Source organism: Poromitra crassiceps (assembly GCF_964638095.1).
Source record: "Poromitra crassiceps genome assembly, chromosome: 13".
NCBI lineage: Eukaryota > Metazoa > Chordata > Actinopteri > Beryciformes > Melamphaidae > Poromitra > Poromitra crassiceps.
The window spans coordinates 8,926,677-8,951,487 of NC_139644.1; the positions used below are offsets into that span (position 1 = coordinate 8,926,677).

At 46.8% G+C, this 24,811-nt stretch overlaps 2 protein-coding genes across 3 annotated transcripts in view; both read left to right on the top strand.

Moving 5' to 3' along the window:
- The window catches only part of LOC310787665 (homeobox protein Hox-B3a-like), a 22,121-nt gene extending 14,998 nt beyond the window's left edge, over window positions 1–7,123 (top strand). For both annotated transcript variants that reach the window (XM_083649143.1, XM_083649144.1), the window contains exon 4: window positions 5,180–7,123. In XM_083649143.1, coding sequence (XP_083505269.1) covers window positions 5,180–6,102 — 923 coding nt within the window. In that variant the 3' untranslated portion in view covers window positions 6,103–7,123. The remainder of the gene's footprint in view (window positions 1–5,179) is intronic.
- Window positions 7,124–15,400: 8,277 nt separating this feature from the next.
- LOC310788014 (homeobox protein Hox-B2a-like) lies at window positions 15,401–19,268 on the top strand (the record flags this gene model as incomplete). The annotated part of the gene is made up of 2 exons (XM_083649479.1): window positions 15,401–15,902; window positions 17,714–19,268. The coding sequence occupies 2 exons, from the start codon at window positions 15,401–15,403 to the stop codon at window positions 18,394–18,396; spliced, it is 1,185 nt and encodes a 394-aa protein (XP_083505605.1). The 3' UTR covers window positions 18,397–19,268.
- Window positions 19,269–24,811: the final 5,543 nt, after the last annotated feature.

Here is a 24,811-nt window from a genome sequence, read left to right on the forward strand (position 1 = left end):
ATTTTCCGAGTAAGTTGCCCAACAATGATAATAAACCAGCACAAAAAGTAACTGTAACAAAAACAAAGTATTTTGCAGACTGAAGGGCTGAGTGAGGGCAGAGAGCTGCTGGAGGAGGAGCCGGCAGTTCAAACAGCTTAACGATCGATCAGGAGGATCGTTAGTGCGCTGGCTTATCCATTCTGCTGAATTAGGCGAGCTGGAACCAGCACCCAAACTACATTACAACCAGGTCTCCATTATCAATCCTCTTCATCTGCATCCTTATCCTCCTCCTCCTCCTCCTCCTCTCTTCTCCTCCTCCTCCTCCTCCTCTCTCCTCCTCCTCAGATCGCCCGCTGTCAGCTGCAAGTTAAGTATTAAGAGAATGGATTTAACTGTCATCTTTGATAACAGAGAGAGAGAGAGAGGGTGTTCAAATTGGAAGACATTCAAAAAAGGACACAAGGAGAATCATGTGCATGTTTGATAGCAGAGAGATGGGTATTTTATTTGACTTTGTGGATATCAACAGAAAATAAATACCTTCTGCGATAATGAATATGAGTTTCATATTCATGATAGAGAGAGAAGAGAGAGAGCAGCATCCAAGTTGACCTGACAGAGAGATGAAAAGAGATGAGAGCGTTTATTGAGGAGTGTTTGAAAATGTCACTGATTTGTGAGTTAGACAATGAGATGATATCGCTCTCCCCGCTCTGTCTCTCCCCCTCTCTCTCTCTCGCCCTCTCTCTCTCTATCTGTCCATCCACAGAGATAAAGGCTGAGTTCAACTGTTGTTTATGTTGTTGATAAGAGAGCGAGAGAGAGAGAGAGAGAGGAGGGAGAGAGGAGAGAGAGAGAGAGAGAGAGAGAGATAGGATCTGTGTTATTGGTTTGAACTGGGCTGCATCAGCCTTTATTAGTATGAACACGTATTGATAGCATCCCACACGCACATACACGCACACACGCACGCACGTGCGCGTGCACACATACACGCACACGCACACGCACACACATTTCAAAGAACCAGTTGCACGTTGTACAGTATAGACGGTTTTAAGTTGACAACGTAAAGATTCAAATTTGTCCTATAGCTTACTTCCTGTACACACATTCTTTACTTAAGTAGAAGTACAGTTACTTGTCTAATTAAAGACTCTATATAAAAGTAAAAAGTATTTATACCGGCTGTTTCTGTGCAAACTGATCCTCATGTCATATTAAGATCAACAGAATTTCCCGCACGTTCAATTCTAGGGTGGGGATTCTGGAGACGAGGACTCGAGCACACGGACACACAGCTCTCCAATTCTAGTAGTAGGATTAGTTACAGGTGGTGAATGCTGATGGTATTTAATCTCTGGTCCTGGATTTGTTTGAAGCACAGTCACTGAAGAACTAAATCTATAAATAAAAATAAATAAAGTGGCAGTTCTTCAAGTCAGTTTTGGTGGAGCACGAAGTCCTTCATGACTTGTGTTAGTAGTGGGAGGCAGTGGACTTGGTTCAGGCGATGTGTGCCCAGCACATGGCGGATCTGGATCCGACACACGTGGGCCAGACTGCAGGGACATCTCTTGGCCTCCAGAAAGACCCTGAGAGCCTCCCGTTCCGCCCTCTCCTCCAGCTGTGCCTGCTTCCTCACCAGGGCCGGGTCGGCTCCGTGGTCCAGGAGCAGCTGGACGAGAGCCGCCTCGCACCCGTTATGCAGCACCACCTCCAGCAGGACAGAAGCCACTTCACGGGGTCAGAACACCAGCGGCCTGGAGCAGCAGGCAGAAGCAGTCTGACCAATACAACAGGTGGTTGTATTCAGCACTCCTGTAGAGAGGGATGTATGAGCCGTGTGTGCTTCTGTTAGGGTCGGCCCCGGCTTCCAGGAGGATCCGGACACAGTCCAGGTGACCGAGGAGAGAGCCGTAGAGTTATAGTAGTCAGTCAGCTAGCTCTACCTGTGCTCCCTGGGTGATCAGGTAGTCCACACAGGCAGCATGACCCCCACAGGCTGCGAGCCCCAGAGGGGTGCACCACCAACACCCATAAAGAAACTCCTCATCGATCTGCCTTCTGAAGCTGTCTTCCTGCAGCAGGCTCCTCAGTTTGTCCAGGTCTCCACTGTTGACGGCATCAGGGAGCTGCCTGTCACCGTGCCCTGCTCCAACAGCCATTCCTTCAGATCTGTCACTGCTCTGTCTCAAACAGAAGGCTTTATGAAGGGACTGTATGTGGGGTTGGACATTATGACATCATAACATTATTACATGATGACATTACAATAAGACGACGACTGATGACATCACCCACTGATGACATCACAATTGCTCGAGTGACATCACTGCACTCACTGATGACATTACTATGCTCGACATCACTGATGTAATTGCTCGAGTGACAACACTGATGACATGATCTGTGACATCATCTGTGATTGACCCGGTGTCTTCTTTTGGATGTGCGACAAGTTGTTGTGCATTATAATTAAAGTAACTAGCCTGTTTTGAAAATGCAAGGAGCAGAAAATACAGATATTTCTGTTAAAATGTAGGAAGTAAAAGTAAAAAGTTGTCAGAAAAATAAATACACAGTAAAGTACAGATACCTGAAAATCCTACTTAAGTAGTAACAAAGTATTTGTACTTAGTTACTTATCTCTGGTGTTTGCTAGTGCAAAACCTGACAGGAAATAAGTTAGGTTTCATACTGTTCCCTAGCAACACAATTCCGTGAAAACCCTCTATACCCCCCCGCCTGTCACAAGACATGACCCCGTTCTCAGGGGCGAGGACAGAGGAGCCAGAAAAGTTGAGAGCCGCTGGTTTAGGCGATGGAACTGTTGACTGCAGGTACAGGACGGCCTGTGTCAGCAGGCAGTAACAGCAGGTACAGGACGGCCTGTGTTAGCAGGCAGTAACAGCAGGTACAGGACTGTCTGTGTTAGCAGGCGGTAACAGCAGGTACAGGACTGTGTGTTAGCAGGCAGTAACAGCAGGTACAGGACTGTCTGTGTCAGCAGGCAGTAACAGCAGGTACAGGACTGTGTGTTAGCAGGCAGTAACAGCAGGTACAGGTCTGTGTTAGCAGGCAGTAACAGCAGGTACAGGACTGTCTATGTCAGCAGGCAGTAACAGCAGGTACAGGACTGTGTGTTAGCAGGCAGTAACAGCAGGTACAGGACGGCCTGTGTCAGCAGGCAGTAACAGCAGGTACAGGACGGCCTGTGTCAGCAGGCAGTAACAGCAGGTACAGGTACTGTGTCAGCAGGCAGTAACAGCAGGTACAGGACTGTCTGTGTTAGCAGGCAGTAACAGCAGGTACAGGTCTGTGTCAGCAGGCAGTAACAGCAGGTACAGGTCTGTCTGTGTCAGCAGGCGGTAACAGCAGGCTGAGATCGATGCCTGTGTTTGTGAAAGGATAGTCAGTCGGGCGTTCCACAGCTTCAGGAGGCCGGGGGTCGAGAAACTCACTCAACACAAACAAGTAAGGAATCAGATCAAGTCCAGTCTGATCAAGGGAGTAAACTAAACCCAGACGATGCCGTTATAGGAGGTGTTTCACACCACAGCATCAGATTTGGGCAGTAGAGTCGTCTAGCTTCACACCACAGCATCAGATTTGGGCAGTAGAGTCGTCTAGCTCAGTGGGTATCTTTACATGGACAGCAATCATCTGACTATTGACTATAAACAAGACAGTATTTAGATGAAGGCGTTTACACAAGCTGCTTTAGAACATTCCATTCATATTCCTGTGGACATGTTACAGAGCCTATAGTCCCCATTACAGACTGAAGATGCACGCCCACATGATGCTCTGAAGATGCACGTCCACATGGTGTCTCCCTATTGAAATGAACCTGAAACCATTTCTGTCGTGTTTCTGCTGGTTTCGTGATCTCATGATCTCTCGCGCGAATCGAGCGAATCCCCCCTAAACCTGTTTTTATTTGTATTGTCACATATGGTTTTGTCCAGAATTCCATGACTATCTGTATTGTACTGTAGGTAGAGACAGGTGTACTGTAGGTAGAGACAGGTGTACTGTAGGTAGAGACAGGTGTACTGTAGGTATAGAGACAGGTGTACTGTAGCTAGAGACATGTGTACTGTACTGAACTGATGGAAGAGAGCAGAGAGCTGCTGTGTTGATGTTGAACTGATGGAAGAGAGCAGAGAGCTGTTGTGTTGATGTTGAACTGATGGAAGAGAGCAGAGAGCTGTTGTGTTGGTGTTGAGCTGATGGAAGAGAGCAGAGAGCTGTTGTGTTGGTGCTGAACTGATGGAAGAGAGCAGAGAGCTGTTGTGTTGGTGCTGAACTGATGGAAGAGAGCAGAGAGCGGTTGTGTTGGTGCTGAACTGATGGAAGAGAGCAGAGAGCTGTTGTGTTGGTGCTGAACTGATGGAAGAGAGCAGAGAGCTGTTGTGTTGGTGTTGAACTGATGGAAGAGAGCAGAGAGCTGTTGTGTTGGTGCTGAACTGATGGAAGAGAGCATGGACTGACTGCGGCTCTCCCACTGCCACGGCTGCTGTGGCTGTGGGCGGTTTGTCTATCCAGCTATGATGCAATTTAGCTCTCTACCTCCTCTCTCTCTCTCTCTCTCCGTCTCTCTCTTTCTCTCTCCACCTCCTCTCTCTCCACCTCCTCTCTCTCCCTCTCTCTTTCTCTCTCTCTCACTCTCTCTCTCTCTCTCCCTCTCTCTTTCTCTCTCTCTCTTTCTCTCTCTCTCTCTCCCTCTCTCTCTCTCTCTCTCCCTCTCTCTTCCATGCAGCACTGGACCTGTGCCGCTTAATAACTGGCACAGTTATGAAGTGTTGAAGTCATATCAGAGGATCAGTCCTCCTCCTGCTTTATTAACAAACTCAATGCTTTCAATTTCCCCCTGCAAGCCCAACGCTAATTGTGTTTTTTGTATCCTCTCTCTCTCCCTCTCCTCCTGTTTCTCCTTTTCTGTCTCCTTTCATTCTCTCATTTCCTCTCCACCTCTCCCCTTCTACCTTTTGTTTTCCTCTTCTCTCCTGTCCCTTTCTCATCAGAAACATGTTTTCTTTCATTTTGCTCCTCCTCTGCTCTCCTTCCCTCTCCACTCCTCCCGTCTTGTCTCTCCTGTCCTCTTGTCTCTCCTCTTGTCTCCTCTCCTCTCGTCTTCTCTGCTCTGCCTCTCCTGTCTTGTCTCTCCTCTCCTCTCCTCTCTCCTCAGCCTCAGGAGGAGCAGAGAGTGGTAGTGGTGGAGAGAAGAGTCCTCCGGGCAGCTCGTCGGCGGCGTCAAAGCGGGCGCGCACGGCGTACACGTCAGCCCAGCTGGTGGAGCTGGAGAAGGAGTTCCACTTTAACCGCTACCTGTGCCGGCCGCGCCGCGTGGAGATGGCCAACCTTCTCAACCTGTCGGAGCGACAGATCAAGATCTGGTTCCAGAACCGCCGCATGAAGTACAAAAAGGACCAGAAGGCCAAGGGCCTGGGCTCTGGGTCCGGGGGCCCGTCGCCCACCGGCTCCCCTCCCCTGCCCATGCAGTCGTCCGCCAGCTTCCTGAACTCCATGCACGGCCTGGGGGGCGGGGGGGTGGGGTACGATGCCCCCTCGCCCCCCTCCTTTGGGAAGCCCCACCAGGGCGTGTCCTACTCCATGACCCCCGCCTACCCCAACGTGCCCATGAAGGGCTGTCCCCCGCAGCAGAAGTATGGGGCCCCGGCCCCGGACTACGCCGAGCCCCACCCGCACCACAGCCTGGTGCAGGCCAGCGGCGCCCCCTATGGGACGCCCGGCAACATGCAGGCCAGCCCAGTGTATGTGGGTGGGGGCGGCTACGCTGAGCCCATGCCCGGCTCGGGGGCCTCCATGTATGGGCTGAACCACCTGGGCCCCGCACCCCCCCACCACCAGACCAACCTGGGCCCCGGGCCCCCCCACCACCAGACCAACCTGGGCCCCGGGCCCCCCCACCACCAGACCATGGACTACAACGGGGGCACGGGGCCCATGTCAGCCGCCAACCAGCACCACGTGGGCGGGCCGGGGCCTCCCTGCGACCCCCCCGCGCACCCGACGTACACCGAGCTGTCGGCGCACCACACCTCCACTCAGGGCAGAATCCAGGAAGCACCCAAGCTCACTCACCTGTAGCAGGTTTGGAACAAAATAACTACATGGCGTGAACTAGAGACGGGGGGCAGAGTGAGCGAGTAACGACACTAACAGAGCAGCTAACGGACTGAACCGCTGACAGAGAGAGCAGGAGACGCATGGAGCGCCCCCCACTGGTTTGTCACGCTCTCTGCCTCCACACAGGGACTCACCTGCTACTATAACACACCTAATGTCATTAGGCCACGCCCCTCATCCAATACCATTCGTGGACCCAAAACATTCCCCATACAAAATGCTGATTAAACTAATCTGTGTAAAAGTCGCTTAGAACATCTGTTAAGGATCCCCATTGAAATCAATAGTATTTTAGAGCAGTTCTGACACCAAGGTGTTTCAGGCTGTATCCCTTGGACTTTTCTACTGATACATTATCGACACATTTAGAAAAAAGATTCACAAGTTAACAAGCAACAAGTGTTTGCTCTCAGTTATAAAAAAAAAACAGCTCATCTGGAGATGCAGAAAGAGTACTGCCAACACCAGCAATTAGTTGGTGGTCATCAGGTCGAAGCCACGCCCCCTGCATCGCTGCTCAATGTGTCCAGCCAGCTCCTGTAGGGGCGGAGCTAGACGCTGCAGGGCGATAGTCCAATATTATAGTGTATCATCTTTTAATGGTTTATCATCATTGATCTGAAGCATGTGGTGATGATGTCATGATTTTGGGGATTTCATGACGCAGAATGCTGCTGTCTGAACCAATTAAGGAATTTGAAAATATCCGTTTTCTTTGACATCACAACTAATGTTATCGTTCGTTCCAGTGGGATGAACATGAATTTGATTATTTAGTGTGATTTGCATGATGTGAGTCATACCGTGACATGTATCGATATATAGGCCTATATATCGATTTCGTGATATTGATTTCAGCTGTATCGCCCAGCAGACAAACAAATTAGCTTTCAATCACTAGGTCGTGTGTTTACCGCACTTAGGATTTAAAAAATTACTTTTATGACACTCCCCCCCCCACACACACACACACACACACAGCTCCCCCATTGCTAAATGAAATATAGTAGTTGAGATTTTAATGTGCGGTTAACGAGCTTGGGAGATTTACAGCTCTCCCACTCCAGGCAACACTCCAGGCTCTGGTTCTCCATCACGCACACACACACACACACATGCACGTGCACGTGCGCGCCCACACAAAGACGCACGCACACACCCTGGGTATGAGCAGCAAGTACAAACCAGTGAATTGTTCTCCTTGCCGTCTCTTTCTGTCTCGTCCACCTGTCTGTCTCTGTCCAGACTGTCCCACTGCTACTAACCTGTCTGTCTGTCTGTCTGACTGTCTGTCTGTCTGTCTGTCTGTCTGTCTGTCTGGCAGTGACAAACTCCCTCCCACAGACACCCCCCCCCACACACACACACACCCTCACCCCCCACCCCCCTTCCCCCATCACTTCTACTACAGGGTTTAAGAAGCTATACGAGCTCGCAAGCTAAGCTAGCTCCCGCAGACTTACACATACATCTAATGCTAAGCTACGTTAGCATACCACACACACACACACGTAGCAATGCTAAGCTAGCTTCCTTGCGTTGACACGCGTCCCTGGCTGTTGACATGTTAAAACAAACACAGCAGAGGACGTGGGAGAAAAGATTGAAAGTTCTTATTTTAGCACATCATCGACACACAGGGTAAAAAAGAAGAGTGAAGAACTCTGTATTTATTTATGTTTGGGTAAGCCCCACCTCCTCTCTCTCTCTCTCTCTCTCTCTCTCTCTCTGTCTCTCTCTCTCTCTCTGTCTCGATCAATCTGGAAGGGTTCACGTACATTAGCGGACACTAATGCGAAAAGGCCCACACTTTTTTATGTTGTTTTGTTTTGTTCTCACATATCTTGACTTTAACGTGGATACAGGGTATATATTTGAACAAAAATGCTTGTCCTGGAGAAACGAGCCGGTGTGTATTCACACTCTGGAAACATCAGGGATCATTTGCGGACCCCTCGGTGGTGAGGTCCGGCTCGCGGCACGTCCTTGGACAGCCCGATAACCAAAGAGTTTCCTTCCAAAATGAGAATGACTCTACTCCCACAGCACAAAGTCAAACAAACGACGGTACTTTTTTATCAGTACTCTCTTACTTTTTATTCTAGTTGTTAATTTGAGTCTTTTGTTGACACAATGAGACTTTAACAGTCTGGATCTCGTCTCACCAGGCGGATCGGAACCGTTTTGGGATCGAACTCTTTGTGTTTGGTCAAATCGAGCTGTGCGTGGTCGAGCCGCAGCTGATCCCCTCCTGCTTTATGAGCAGAGTGCAGGTTTACACCGACGCCTCCACATCCGGGCATCATTGTTGCACTTAGAGTTTACATTTTGATGGTTAAAGGTAAGAAAAATAATAAAAAAAATAATAATAAAATCTTATTTTGAAGACGGAAGGCCCTCCAATCAAAGCGTCTTTCGCCAATGTGTGTTCAAGTGAACATTCATATATAAATATTTATTTGTTATAGCCAGTTTAAAGAAGACTTTCTGTTTTGTATTATTATTATTATTATTATTTATCCTTCATGTATTTATATCGAGAAAAAATACTGTACTTTTTTAGTATTTACCTGTTATGAAAGAAAAAAACAACGTTGTGTTTCTTCTTGTCCATTGTACCGAAGTTAATTTTTTTAGTTCTTGTATTTTAGAGGAAAATAAGTAGTTTTTATGTTCCTTATGACCCTTGTACATAAATGTCTTGGCTTGTACAGGGAACAAGGCACGGGTGGCCATTGGGAACCGGCCCGTGCATAGTCAGAAGATTTAGACAAAGTATTAGCTGGAAGAAAAAAACAACGTCTTTTTGGAGAAAAACAACTTCCTTTCTTTGTCCTTTGTAGCTCTTTTTTCTTTCCTTGTTGAGAGAGTTGTCTGTCGAACAATTCTTTAATAAAATGTTATGTTATTCAGAAACATCCTCAGTCCTTTACACTGTCACCAGCTCCAAACCACATCACCCACTCTCAACAAAACCAAAGACCTTTCATATAAATAGTGACAACCCAACTTCCAGTCACTTCCTGTATCTGTGCCACCTAGGTTTCCACCTACTGCCACACCCACTTAGGAGACTAGCAAGCATGTCCGGAGTCTATTGGAGTCAATGGGAGAAGTTAACGTTATCTCACATGATGTACCGATACAGCAGGCTAGACCGAGGGATCGCTGTCAGAAAACTTCCCCGGCGCTAAAGTCGGACCGGACGCCACGGTCCAAGGTGACAAGCCAGAAATCAAAACCAAAAACATATTTGACACAAAGAACATGACTTCAGATCCACTCGCCATCTCCTTTACGCCTTTTTCAAACCAGACTGGAAGCTAAAGGCCTTGACATACGTCCGCGGCGCACCCCTCGCCGAATGCGCCAAGCGGTGTGCCGCGGTCAGCGAGCCTGCCGGCACAGCCTGCGTGCAGCTCCTCGAAAACGTGACTCGACCCAGCTGACGCGAACAGCGCGAATATAATCTAATATAGATGGGGAGATAACAGGAGAGAGTGAAAGCTATTACCAAGTATATGCACTGTATTCTCTTCTTGGACTAACTTCTATTCATTGAAATCCTATAGTGAAATCACACAATTTGTCTCGTTTTGCTGGGGACTCCCCTGCGACCCCTCGTCAAACTGTCGTTGGAGTATATAGGACCAGCTGCTGCCGGCAAGGCTCCAAGTCGAGGCGGACGCAGAATTTTTTCCTGTCGGATTTGAACAATTCACGATCCGCCTTCGCCGTTTCCCCCCGTGTGCCAACTTGATGCTTCAGAACTGAACGGGAGTGTCTGATTTCTTGACGACGGCTGTTTCACCTGCCAAGGCTGGAACAGACAAATGGACCGTCCGCGGCCAAACTTGGCTGCTGGCTAGTGTTCATCTCCAAGTCTGTTTACACGGACGATACTGTCAGAGACTGGGCCGGATCCCAGGCGAGGGAAGGGGGGGGGGGGGGGGGGGGGGGGGTGGTGGAGTTTGAATCCAAGAGCCTCCTGGTGATAAAACAAACCCGATACCCAGCGCCACGCGGGACCGCTCAGGAATCAAAGCACACACTTGATTTCCTGACTCCTTCACAGCCAGGACAGCCCGGTGTCAAACCGCGGCCTGTAACACAGCCGCTGTGCCACCGGGTAGCTGTCACGTATTGTCCAGCCTGTCAGTGTCCCGTTCTGCCTCCAAGGACCAGCAGCACCCGCCAGGTTGCCCCATTTCAACACGTTCAATTAGGTCCCAAAACTTGGTTGTTACAGTTGTGGTTTTTAATGTGGCTTACGATCTGAATCAAACCCCCGGTCCTCGCCATCGAAGGCAAACTTTTTCTCTTTCTTTTCTTTGCGCCATCTCCCGTTTTCCCACCAATCACCCCTGCCAATCTGCCCCGTTGTTGCTCCACCCCCTCTGCCAATCTTTGTAGAGTTGTAATCAGGCACATGCGTCCTCCGACACATGTGCGATCGCCAGACGCTTCTTTTCACCTGACAGCGAGGAGTTTCACCGGCAGGAGAAAGTGTGTGTACCGACCAGGACACATACCCTTAATCCGGCTTCCCACACACAGACAATTGTGCCAGTATGGACGCCCAACCAGGTCGCAGGTATCACGGGGGCTCGTACCTGCAACCCCCATGATGGGAGGCAGGGAATCTATCGCTGCACTACCCGGATGCCAGAAGGCAAACTTTATACCCATCCGCTACCCCGACCACAACGGCCTTACAGCCCCACCATTTTACCTCAGGCACCAGTTCACGATATCGCCACCTGCTGGCAGTTCCTATGTCGCCCCCTGCTGGTTTTTGCACCTTCATACACACGTCTGTTTTACGCACCAATGCAAGGCAAAACGTGACACTGACATGGTTTGTCTGTCATGATGTCAGGCTGACCAGGAGGACGTTTGGTCTCTCCGATGAGGAAACACTGATAGTTTCTCTCTCATCTCTGTCTGAAAACCTGAGAACATCAGTTCACCATTTAAACCTGATTTGTTCAGAGGTAAAGGCCCAAACTGGGAATCGGTGTGGATATTTTAAGTTCAGTGTCAGAAGCAGCAGTGTAAACTGTCACTACATTTCAAATGAAAGAGTCAATTTTCCCATCCAACAATGTACTGGCCCTGTGTTTGAAATGTACGTTGAGATTGTAGACATACATATCCATGTTTTAGAAATGTGAAAAGAAACATAATTCGCTTCAGAAATGTTCAAGTTTTACATGTCCGTGGATTCCACACAGCCTACGTACAATGCCGACATTTTATTCTGGCGATTGGCGATTGACCTCTGACCTCTGACCTGACCTGTGAAATCCAGAAACGATCACACTGTTATCATGAGAGCAGCTGCAGCTCTACAGTCAATAAACACGACCAACACCCACGCAAAGACACAGAATAGCCAAAATATTAGTTTCACGTTAGAAAAACTAAACCTCAGCAGCCTTATTTTTCCCCCTCCAAGATTCTCCACTCAAATCATGCAGAGTGGATTCTCATGATCCTTTCTTCAGAGTGACTCTTAAAGTTTTTCAGCCCAAACTGAGTAATAACGTCTCTGTTGTCCTGTCTGGGACCGCGACCCATTTCCGGCCCTGAACCAGAGTTTGAGAAACCCATGAGATGCAACAATAATCGTATAGGCTTTGAACATGTTAGACCAAGATTATCTTTGAGGGTGAGGTTTCTTAAACAGTTCTCCAGCCTGCATGGAGAATGAAAGTCAATCTCACAGGAGACCCAAAACCATGGCCATGCTGTGACCCAGTTTGGCACCCGAACCAGAGTTTTAGAAACCAGAAACAGGCAGCTTGAAGGAGGAGAAACACAGGAAACTAGTTCATTTAACTTGTTCTACAGTTCTCTCTGCAGCTTTTTCAGGCTTTCTGTTTCTCTTGTGTACTCTGTCACACACACACACACACACACACACACACACACACACACACACACACACACACACACACTGAACCTCCAGGTAGCTATGTGTCCTGTGTTGATGTTAGAATAGAACCTAAAAAAAGCCATCGGGCCTGCGCCTTGGACGGTCACGTGGTCAGGGTCTCTCGCTCTCTCTCTCTCTCTCTCTCTCTCTCTCTCTCTCTCTCTCTCTCTCTCTCTCTCTCAGTAACTTGGGACATAAATCAGCTCCTCTATAAATAACGGCCGTGCTTCCGTTACGTCCCCGCTGGACTAACAGACAATAAAAACACCAATAAGGAAAGATTGGATCTAATTTATGGCCTCATAAAAACAGACGGAGAGAGAGAGACGCTTGGCTTCAGCGCCATAATCTATCCGTTGTAAACAGCGCCGTGGACGGCTGTTACATAAATATGATGCGTTTGGATTGATCTAGAATAAAGAAGAATAAAGAAGAAAAATAAACGGAAATATTCGTTTGGATAGCGTATTTGGTAGAGAAATGTGGTGGGTTTATTGTTCAAAAGCAATCAGTGAACTTGTTTTATGATAGCTATCAAGCTTATTAGTAAGAAAAGTGTAATATTTATAGGCTACACAATAGCTAAGCCTCATATCAACACTGATAATAACAACAATAATAATAATAAGAGAGAATTCACATGTCCAATCGTATTTAATTTGTTATTATTCACAGGGTTTTAATCCATACATGACTCAGGGGAACAAATGTCTACAATTATTAAATTATTACAATTTGGCAATTTTTGTTGGTTTTTAGATAGCTCGGTGTTTTCGCAGCAGTTGTTTCAGTGTCCAAACAAAATCCAAAATATTAGGATTTAACTGCATGCAGGACAGGCTAAAGACATAATTTTACCCACATACGAGAAGCTAAAATAAAATAAAAAATAAAATACATTAAAATAAATTGCATGCCGGCTGAAAAAATGCTAAAATATACAATTAAAATTGCCTAAAATAAAGTAAATACAATTGAATTGGCTAAATTAAAGTAAAATAAAATAAGATACAATGAAATAAGACACACACAAGTCCTGTTCAGTCGCGGGTCCACAACCAGGCCTAACAATTTGGACAGGGGAAAAAAAATAGCTGTACCAAAAGTGCCAGACAGTAAACAGTCCAGAACAGTCACACACACAACAAAAACCGCTGATATTGTCAAATAAATAAATAAAAAGTCTAAAATAAGAAGTAAAAGTTGAGTCTGTCCCAGATCTCTGCTGCACGGTCAGCACCGTTTCTCTTTCTGTTCTGATGTGTGTGTGTGTGTGTGTGTGTGTGTGTGTGTGTGTGTGTGTGTGTGTGTGTGTGTGTGTGTGTGTGTGTGTGTGTGTGTGTGTGTGTGTGTGTGTGTGTGTGTGTGTGTGAGAGAGAGAGAGAGAGAGAGAGAGAGAGAGAGAGAGGAGGCCCTATTGCGCTTCAATAGGCTGCTTCACTCCCACACACATTCTGCTGCTATTCTGTCTCTTTTGGAGCCAGAGGCGAAGCCAAATGCCCTGGGAAAGAGTGTGTGTGGGAGAGAGAGAGAGAGAGAGAGAGGGGGGGGGGGGGCGGTTTCTCCCTGGTTTTGAACATAGAGATAACACGGATTATATTCTTCTAAACTGTGTTGTGTGTTGACGCGCGGAGTGGGAAACGTTTTTACGCGTGCGTAAAAAGGCGATAGTTTGATAACCTGATTATTATTGGAGCTAGAGAGAGAGAGAGAGAGAGAGAGAGAGAGAGAGAGAGAGAGAGAGAGAGAGAGAGAGAGAGAGAGAGAGAGAGAGAGAGAGAGGCTGTCAGACTCTTTGCAGCCAGAGAAAGATTGATCACCGCACTTCTCTTTTTTCCGCTCGCGGCTCCTCCGGGCGTCCCGAAAATATCCTCGCGCTAAACTCCCTGATCCTGCTTTTTATAGACCCGACCGTGCCGACAGCAGGCAACTCAGCACGTTCTCACACTCCGCTGCTACCGACTGCCTAATCATATCATATTGTTGTTGTTATTAGTATTATTATTATTGTTATTTGTTGTTGGAGTTGTTGTTGCTGTTGGAGTTGGAGGGATGTTGAGGCCTGCAGTCTAACCTCCCCTGCTGCTGCTGCACCGAGAGAGCGACCTCGCTGTGAACTCTCCTGCGCAAACACACACCGAGCGAATTTTAACACGCACAGACTAGAGAGGGAGAGAGAGAGGGAGAGAGAGAGAGAGGGAGAGGGAGAGAGGGAGGACATTTAGGGTATCTTTCTCTCTCTCTCTCTCTCTCTCTCTCTCTCTGTATCTCTCTCGCTCTTCCATCACCTCTCCGCACACTCCAGACATCTAGAAAACATAAAATATTAAATTTGACACACTTACACAGGCTCCTCTCTCTCTCCCTTTTCCCCATTGCTTTAGGCCTACAGTTAAATCTGGGCTTCTCTCTCTCTCTCTCTCTCTCTACAGTGGGACAGTAGTCTCGTCTCAAAACAGCCTCCAACTAACTTTACTTCAGGCTGCTGTTGCTGCTGTCACACTTCACAAGATTAATGATCTGACTGCTGTAAACATGATGTGGATGTGTGTGTGTGTGTGTGTGTGTGTGTGTGTGTGTGTGTGTGTGTGTGTGTGTGTGTGTGTGTGTGTGTGTGTGTGTGTGTGTGTGTGTGTGTGTGTGTGTGTGTGTGTGTGTGTGTGTGTGTGAGTCAGTGAGTGAGTGAGTGAGTGAGTGAGCGAGTGTGAGTGATTTTTTTAGGGAGCCATATTGTAAACGGCTCCGTTCACCTAATGTTAACCGTCATTACATCACCCAGAGGACCGGGGGGGGGGGGGCCGTCCACGAGATGCTGTCTATTGTTTGCGGTGTGGAAACCGGGCCGTGATGCGCCGGCTCGCCGCCCACGCGCCACACATGGCGACCGGGGTTTTAATCCGTGCATGACCCCCCGGTAAGACAAAACAATAGCACATATCCTCGCGGTGGGCTTTCTTCTCCTCCACAGCGTTTGTTGGAAAAATAATAATGCGCTTCTCACAGCTCGCCACCAGGCCCCGCGCTCCTCATTGGCTGTTTCGGGTCAGGTGACCAGGAATTGGCTGCAATTTCGCCCCATAGTTCTTCAGTTTAGCCTACCCAGGTCCCCATACGCTAGTAATATCACCAATATACACAATTATTATATAGACCCGCTAATACGCCATTGCGGTCGCGATCAGCCTGAACGACCCTGCGTTTTTTTTCTTTTTGGTTAGATTTTTATTTTTCCAGAAGCCATATTGTCTGTGTTGTTGTTTTATTTTCTATTATTTTTGGGGGAAGGGATTGTTCGGGATCTCGCCGTCTTCTGAGGGAGCTATGAATTTTGAATTTGAGAGGGAGATCGGTTTTATCAACAGCCAGCCGTCCCTAGCAGAGTGCCTGACGTCCTTCCCCGCCGTCCTGGAGTCATTTCAAACTTCATCAATCAAGGAGTCGACAGTAATTCCGCCTCCCTTCGAGCACACCATCCCCAGCCTCAGCCCGTGCAGCGCAGCCAGCCAGCCGAGACCACAGCCTGCTGCAGCCAGGAGCCAGCAGCAGCACCGGGGCAGAGGAGCCTCCACAGTAGCCGCTAATGGCCTCCTCCAGACGCACCAGCAGCACCGGGCCGCCCAGCAGCCCTGTCCGTCCGGACAGGCCCATGCCCCGGCCACGCTGGCCCACGAGTTCCCCTGGATGAAGGAGAAGAAATCGGCCAAGAAATGCACCCCGAAGCCCAGCTCAGGCAGCGGAGGGTCCATCATCCAGCCCGCCGCCTCGTCATCCCCACAGCCCCCCGCCTCTGGGTACGCCTCGGCGGGCATCGAGTCACCCACAGGTCGGTACACTGAGATGCGGGGAGCCGGTGTGTGGGGTGTGGAGGGGGTATGCTAAATGCAGAGCTGCAGTGGAAGACATTAGTGGTGGGGTTGGGGGGGGGCTGTTCTTTGATTTACCATTTACACTCTCACTGCATCTCCATCCTATAACCTGCCGTCCATTACAGCAGCACGGGCTGTGTCTATCTACCTCGGTGTGTGTGTGCGTGCGTGTGTGCGTGTGTGTGTGAATGTGTTGTGATGCTGTGTCAGTGGGGAAGCCATCTAAACCACTGCATTATGCTGCAGTGCTTTGCAACCAAATCTCTCCTGTGCGTAAAATCTATTTATTGTGCGTAAAAGCGCACAGAGATGAAGTGGACCATTTTTGTGCACGCAGAGAGGCGCCTGTATCTTTCTGTTTGGGGTTGGGGTGGGGGTGGTGTGTGAGAGAGAAGCGGCCTGCAGGAGCAGCAGCATGATATATATTCATAACCACACTAGTGATGGTGGCCATATTGGATGGAGGTATATAATGGCGAGGCGAGGGGATAAAATATGGGGGGGCTGGGAGAAGAGGAGCCAGGCTGCACATACACTCTGCACCTGGTCTTCCAGCCAGGACTCGTTCCTTTGACGTGTTTTTGGGGCTGAAATCCAGGAGAATGAGAGGATGGAGGTGATTTTTCCCCCCACCAGGATTTTCAGGCTTTTGACACACATACATGCAGAATCCCCATTCATTTCAATAGAAATTCATGTTCCTTTATATTTTCTCACACAATTCATTTATTTTATTTATTTTTTCTGTTCTGATCACATTTAGCTGAGAGACATATACATGTTTTTTTATTTTTCTGAATAATTATTCACGATTGCAGGTTGTGACAGACACTGCCACTTTCGTTTCATTTGGACATTCCTACATTTCCATGCACATTTCCTCCATATTCCCCTGATTTGCACCCCCCCCCCCCCCCCCCTCCCTCCCCACTCCCCCCACCCCCCTCACCCCACCCACGCTGCAGCCTCTCCCCGCAGCAGGCTCTCTGCTCTCCGGGCTCCACGGAGGGGGAAACCCCGCTCCGACATAGCTGGCAATCCGTCTTTATCTGCGGTTTGTGTTTCGGGGCTTTTTTACGCAGCGCCAAATCGGTTCGCTCTTTAACAGCTATGACTTTGGCTGCTGCCGCTGTGATCGAGAGGAGAGTTTCTGATGAGAGCGCGTGTTTTTTATTACTGTTTTATTACAGACAGACATAAGGGCCGAGGGGAATTTCTGCATGCAGCTCAGTGCATATGGCTGCTACCATCCTTAGGCAATAAAACTAGAGATTTCAATTTGAACTCGAGGTGGTTTGAATGGCGTCATGTTGAGGAACAGCCTTCAGTTACACATTATGTTTTTAAATATGAGAGGGGCTAGAAGTCAGCTTGTAGGACTTTTATGGAACAGGGTCACAGATTTATAATAACACCTGGAATTGTATCTATTATTATTTTATCTGTCCTTGTTTCTTCTGATGGGAGTTATTTTTATTTAATTATTGTGGTGGTGACGTGTTTTGGGTTTTGAGGAATGTTTTTGTTTATTTAATGTCTTGTGCTTCTTGTCTTTTAACATATTGGGACCATGTTGGAAACAGGCTAAATGTTATCACTCTCACGTGTTATCCTTAAGATTGCTTTCCTTTTTATGTCTGCTAATCTCAAATCAAGTCCAATCTAAAGACAACAAAATAAATGGGATATTCTTGGGATATGGCAATTCATGCAAAACATAAAACCTCTGAACACCTATCCCTCTGTCTTCTCTCTCTCCCTCTCTCAGACCCATCCCAGGCGGGTCTGGACTCGGCTGCAGCCGGGTCGCGGCGCCTGCGCACGGCCTACACCAACACGCAGCTGCTGGAGCTGGAGAAGGAGTTCCACTTCAACAAGTACCTGTGCCGCCCGCGGCGCGTGGAGATAGCCGCCCTGCTGGACCTGACCGAGCGGCAGGTCAAAGTCTGGTTCCAGAACCGCCGCATGAAGCACAAGCGCCAGACATGCACGCACACGGGCACGGGCGGCGGGAACGAGCCGGGCGACGAGCACGAGCCGCTGGAAGGCGCCGGGGCCGACTCGCCGTACTCGAGTCAGCCGCTCGAAGCCTCGGGTACCGGCGGGAACGCATCTTCGGACACTGCTGCCGCGCCCACCGCCCACGAGAATGACAGCGGGGACAAAGCGCAGCCCACGCCCGAGGAGAGAGGCCCTGAGCCGCTGGCAGCTGGCGCCTCTGACGGGCCTATAGGAGGAGGTGATGGAGACAAACAACCCACACATGATCCACACATCCACGCATCCTCCGCCCTGCCCGAGCTGACTCTGTTCGGCACCGGGGACTCTGGCTGCCTCTCGCCCAGCCTGCAGAGCTCAGGCCTGGAGAGCCCCGTGGACTTCTCCGAGGAGGACTTCGACCTGTTCACCAGCACGCTGTGCACCATCGACCTCCAGCACCTCAACTTCTGAACGCACAGACTGCAGAGCCAGACAAGAAGAAAACGACTGGTTTGGTTTGGGTGGTATAACGCTGCTGCTGAAAAAACGGGGGAAAGTGCTGCAAAACAAAGGACAATCCAGACAATCCAAATGTGAAAATAACACAGAGGAATAATAAATACTAAAAAGCATTTGAAACATGGCGTTTTTTATTTAATCACAACAATAGGCTGACTCTTTTTCCCCTTCCTCGGTGATATCCTTTATATTTGGAGTGCCTGTATTTGCCCGTTTGTTTACACAGTCTGAAAACACACTGGAGTGAAGCTGGTGCACGGTGCTGAGTGCGCGCGGTCTACTCTGGACAGAAAGCTGCAACATTCCTGAAACATTTCTGAACGAAAAGGCTGTGCTTTCCTTTTGCTTTCCTTTTTTCATTTCTTCTTGGTGGTTTTTATTTAGCGGATAGTTAAAGAAAAGTCTGATGATGAAAGGCCAGTCCATTATTTTTTTATTTTTTTTATTATCCTCAAAGGGAAATATAGAAATTTGATTTTGTCCGATCGAAATAGTGGATTTTTCTCTCTGCCCTTGTCCAAATTTCAGGTATTTATTGCATTTATTTTTTATTTTATTTTATTTTTTATTTTATTATTGTTCCACCGTTGGCAGTAGGCTGTGTGGATTTGTCTCATAGCCCATTCCAGTGCAGCTTCATGTATCCGTAATAATTCTCAGGAACGGTTGGTGTCTAGATGCAGATCGCTGGACTGCTGTTAGGAATCAACAGAAGACTTTCTGTCCGTGTGAAGAAGAAAAACAAACCTGCTGATGATCCGAGTTTTAGACCCTAGTTTATTTATTCAGATTCTTTAATAGTGAAAATAAATCAAAATTATTTATTGTACATTATTTTCATAGTGGAAATGATAATAAAAAAACACAAACATTTACCAGCTGGTTAAGTCGTTGTTGTTTATTTCCACATGATAGAAGCTGCTGAATGAATGTTGACTGCACATTAAGCTATGTATAATAATGTGAAAATTATGTGGAAGTCCCAACATGAATTATTTGAATTGATGATGATGATGATAATAATAATAATAATAATACAGTAATACTACTACTGCTAATAATAATAATAACAACAATAATAATAGGCTATTATAGTAGGCTGTGATATGTAGCAATATACATAAAACAACATAATAATTTAAGATCACATTATTATTATTATCATTATTATTATTATTATATTTAGGTTTGTTATTATTGACTATTAATTGCTGCAATGGCAATCCATTCAAGTGTGTGTGTGTGTGTGTGTGTGTGTGTGTGTGTTTATGTTATATAGGCCATTTAATAGCTTAAAATATTTTAGCCTGAAAGCTGTCATAGTGCCTTAATATTTCCAGCTTTTATCACAAACTGTTTTGCCATCAGCCTGTTATGAAATGCATGTTGTGTTTGATTGGAGCTCTGCTGTATATCTGTATGGTTGTTCCTGTCGTTACATTTTCATCTTAATGTGAGTTTGTATTTTTGGAACATCATTTGGACAGGAGGATTTTAGGTGAAATGTTTTGCACTATAGTTTCCCCACATTAACCTACAGGACAGAAACACAGACTGATATAGCTTGGCTCTGTGTGTTAGGCTTAAGACAAGGGTTAAATGAGAGCATATTATGTGTTTCAGAGCAGAGCTAACAGTTAGCTTAGCACAGCTAGCCTCCTACAGCCAGTAGTATAGGACAGCAGGAGCGAAGGGCTAGCTTTCGCTTCACCTCTCTGTAAACAGACACAGCCTAGCTTTTCTGCTTCCCAAACATTCACAACTCACAACACATCCTTGCATCAGCAGCTAGCCTATAGCCTAGCTGCTCCTGTTACTGAGAACAGGAGCTAGTGTTAGCTTAGCCTAGCCTTCTAGCCTTCTTCTGTGAACATGAAGCTAGCAGCTGCTCTGCTCCCTCCAGGCTGCAGAGGCAAAATGGCGCTGAGGACAAAGCAGGATGATGTGAACAATGAGCGGCGGCAGCCATTACAGGAGGACTCTGTGTGTGTGTGTGTGTGTGTGTGTGTGTGTGTGTGTGTGTGTGTGTGTGAGAGAGAGAGAGAGAGAGAGAGGTATGACTTGGTTGTTTTGGTGATTTATGAGCCAAGGTCGGACAGAATACATGTTTATGATATGATTATGGGATATCAGTAGCTATTCATCATTAGATTATTATTATTATTATTATTATTATTATTATTATTATTATTATTATTATTAATGTATTATTATCATCATCATCATCATCATCACCATGCTCTAATGCTGCATTCGTTATAGGAGCTGACCAGTGGCAAATGGCAAGCGTCATCTCCGACCTACTTGCATTCTTGCATACTTGCATCCTATCTTGCAAGCTTCGCAAAACCATGGATGCTAATAGCTGTCTAAGCTAACAGCTAATAACAACATGAGTGTTTAGTTGTATGGGTTTAACCAACTATATGCTGATTCATCTGAAAGCTTGCAATTGTTGAAAAGAAAAGAAAAATGTGTAAAAAAAATATGTTTTAAAGGGACAGCTCTCCCTAAAATCCAAAATACATATTTTTCCTCTCACCTGTAGTGCTATTTATCCATCTATATCGTTTTGGATAGTTGCCTGAGTTTTGGAGATATCGGCCGCAGAGATGTCTGCCTTCTCTTGAATACAATGGAACTGGATGGCACTCGGCTTGTGGTGCTCAAAGTGCCCAAAAAATATTTTTGAAAAACTCAACAGCATCGTCTCTTTCCAGAAATCATGACCGGGTTACTCAAGATACACAGACTTTGTTGTGAGCAGTTCCATGTAGGAACTATTTTCTTTTGCAGTCTCATGTAGGAACTAGCTAGCAGCTAGCAGGTGTAGTTCGGTCAAAAGAAAATAGTTCCTCCATGAAACTGCTCATAACAAGGTCTGTGAATTATCTTGAGTAACGGGGTCATGATTTCTGGAAAGAGACACTGCTGTTGAGTTTATCAAATGTACTGTATTTCTTTGGCACTTTGAGCACCACAAGCCAATCCAGTTCCATTGTATTGGAGAGAAGGCAGAAACTCTGTGGCCGATATCTCCAAAACTCAGGCAACTACCACAAAACGATATAGATGGATAAATAGCACTGCAGGTGAGAGGAAATATATGTATTTTGGATTTTAGGGTGAGCTGTTCCTTTAAATATGTTTTGGGCGCCATGTTGAAATGACGCTGCAGAGCAACTGGGGGTTGAGAAATCATCGTGCATTCCTTTAGAACTGGGAACTGGTAATCTTACGACTTCAAAGGACGGTGACGTCACCAGAGCTGGTATTTCCCATTCCAAACTCGTAGCAGCCTCAGCAGCCCCAACCTCAAAAATCCAAGATGGCTGTGCCGCGCAACAACAGTAGTTGTAATCGTAGTAATGTTGTTTAGCACTTCTATTTTTTTTAATACTTTATTTCTCATTTTTCAGATTATAACAAATATACACATAGTACACATCATAAAAAAAAAGTAGAAACCCCCCCTCCCCACCCCAAGGCTCCAAGAGAAAACAAAAACAAAACAAAAAACAAAAACAGAAACAAGAACAAAAAATTAGACAGGGACATCACACTTCAGTTCAGATATATGTCATTAATAATACAAGGCTGTGTAAACGTCTGTATATACTGTGATTGCATCCAGTTGGACAGTACCTTCAGTGAAAAGAAAACTCTTTGACAAAGTCTATGAACGGACTCCAGGTCAGAGTGAAGCTCTCGCGGGCTCTGCTTACTTTATATCTGAGCTTTTCTAGAGGCAAAAAAGAGAGGACCTTTAACCACTGTGAAAATGATGGTGCTTTCTTTGACTTCCAGTTAAAAAGAATAAGTCTACGAGCTAACAATGAAGCAAAGGCTAAAGCATTCGCCTGCAAAGCTGTAACATTGCAGTTTGGGGGTGGTATACCAAAAATGGCTGTGTGGAAATCAGGGGCTATGGTTTGTCCACACATGTGTGAGAATACACCGAATATTTGTTCCCAGTAGCTGTTGAGAGTGCGACATGTCCAAAACATGTGTCCCAGGGACGCCGGACTGTGGCTACATCGCGGACATCCAGGGTCGGCGGCGGGATAAATTCTGGCCAGTCTCTCTCCTGAATAGTGGAGCCGGTGGAGCACCTTAAATTGAATCAGACCGTGTCGTATGCACAGTGAGGAGGTGTGAATACGGGTCAGGCTGTACTGCCAGGCATCCTCAGAAAGCTCTTCACCTAGATCTTTCTCCCATGCTGCCTTTGTTTTGTCCCAAGATATCTGCTTTTGCCCCTGTAGCATTGTGTAGATAATAGAAACACGTTTCTTCTTATAAGGGTCAGAGTCCAGAATATAATCTAGCTGATTCCTGGGTTTAGCACTTCTATTTTGTTTGTGTCTCATTAAATCAGCTGTACACACAGCACTGCCTAACTTCTATCTGTGTGGACATGAGGCTGCAGTGTTTGTATGCGCAAAATGCCGCGAAATGCCTTGTTATCAACTGTTATTGCTAACAATGGCTAGCCTGGCTAGCGACTGGATCTGACCAATGAACAGTGAACTTCCCAGCTCTAGTTTTCTGCAAATGGAACGCTAACAAAACGGATGTGACGTCATTTAGCCTCCACATCCCAGTTATTTTGCGATAAAGGAACGCACGATCATATACCCAAGTTTGCCAGTAGGAACTCCCAATGTTAATGTGGCGTTTTATTTGATTTGATAGGCTAGCTATGTCAATTTGCCACTTCCCAGTTAGAAACGAATGTAGCATTATTACAAGAACTAGAAATTGACACATGGACACACACATTTCTAGGGTGATGATAGCCTGGGTAAACCCTGCCTTCAACATGACGTCACAGCCTGGGTAACCCCAGCCTTCAACATGACGTCACAGCCTGGGTAAACCCAGCCTTCAACATGACGTCACAGGATGATAGCCTGGGTAAACCCAGCCTTCAACATGACATCACAGGATGATAGCCTGGGTAAACCCAGCCTTCAACATGACGTCACAGCCTGGGTAAACCCAGCCTTCAACATGACGTCACAGCCTGGGTAAACCCAGCCTTCAACATGACGTCACAGGATGATAGCCTGGGTAAACCCAGCCTTCAACATGACGTCACAGCCTGGGTAAACCCAGCCTTCAACATGACATCACAGGATGATAGCCTGGGTAAACCCAGCCTTCAACATGACATCACAGGATGATAGCCTGGGTAAACCCAGCCTTCAACATGACATCACAGGATGATAGCCTGGGTAAACCCAGCCTTCAACATGACGTCACAGGATGATAGCCTGGGTAAACCCAGCCTTCAACATGACGTCACAGCCTGGGTAAACCCAGCCTTCAACATGACATCACAGGATGATAGCCTGGGTAAACCCAGCCTTCAACATGACATCACAGGATGATAGCCTGGGTAAACCCAGCCTTCAACATGACATCACAGGATGATAGCCTGGGTAAACCCAGCCTTCAACGTGACGTCACAGGATGATAGCCTGGGTAAACCCAGCCTTCAACGTGACGTCACAGGCTATGCCTGCCTGTAGCGTAAGTGTCTTCTTTCTTCGGTGACTGATGGTACATAGAGGTCACGTGGAGGCTGGGTTTACCCAGGCTAGGGTGATGACTCTCTGGAGAGGATGGGGGTTTGAGCAAACTCATGCCAACTCATGTGTTTAGCTTTGCACACTCAGTTCCTCTGGCTCTCAGTGACTATACAGTATGTTTATGTCAGTGATGTCTATGTGAGCAATTGCGATGTCATGAGTGATGTCACTCAAGCAATTATGATGTTATCAGTGATGTCACTCGAGCAATTGTGCGCCACGGAAGATAGTAAGATAATTCATAAAAATGTTAGCAAAGTTGAGTTCAGGTTCTGCTGACCCTCTTCAAACCTGGTCCTGACCTTCTGTGGGTCTTCTTGACTCACGTGAGAAACCCAGCTCCAGCTAGCTAGCATCCAGCAATCTGTGTTTCTGTCTCTGCTGCTCTGCTTTAACTGAGAGGGGAGAGAAGAGAGAGCATTTGGTTTAGTAAGTTCTATGTTCTTGTCAGTGAAGCTCACCTGTAGCAGCAGCTGAATGTAAAACATTAAAAAACCAGCAGAGCTGAAACCCATTATAAGTGTATCAAAATGACAACAGTGATGGATTCATAAATGACCATAGATAAATCAATGGTTCTCAATGTGGGGTCCAGGGACCACCTGGGGTCCTTCAGGGGGTTCCAGGGTCCCCAGTAAATTGATGGATTGTTAAACTTCAGCATTATTTAATTTACAAGAAATTACCACAATTAGATAATGTGTAGTCTATTTTGATCTCTGTTATCTCTACATTCTGTTATCTATATACCTACATACTTATTCTATAAATCC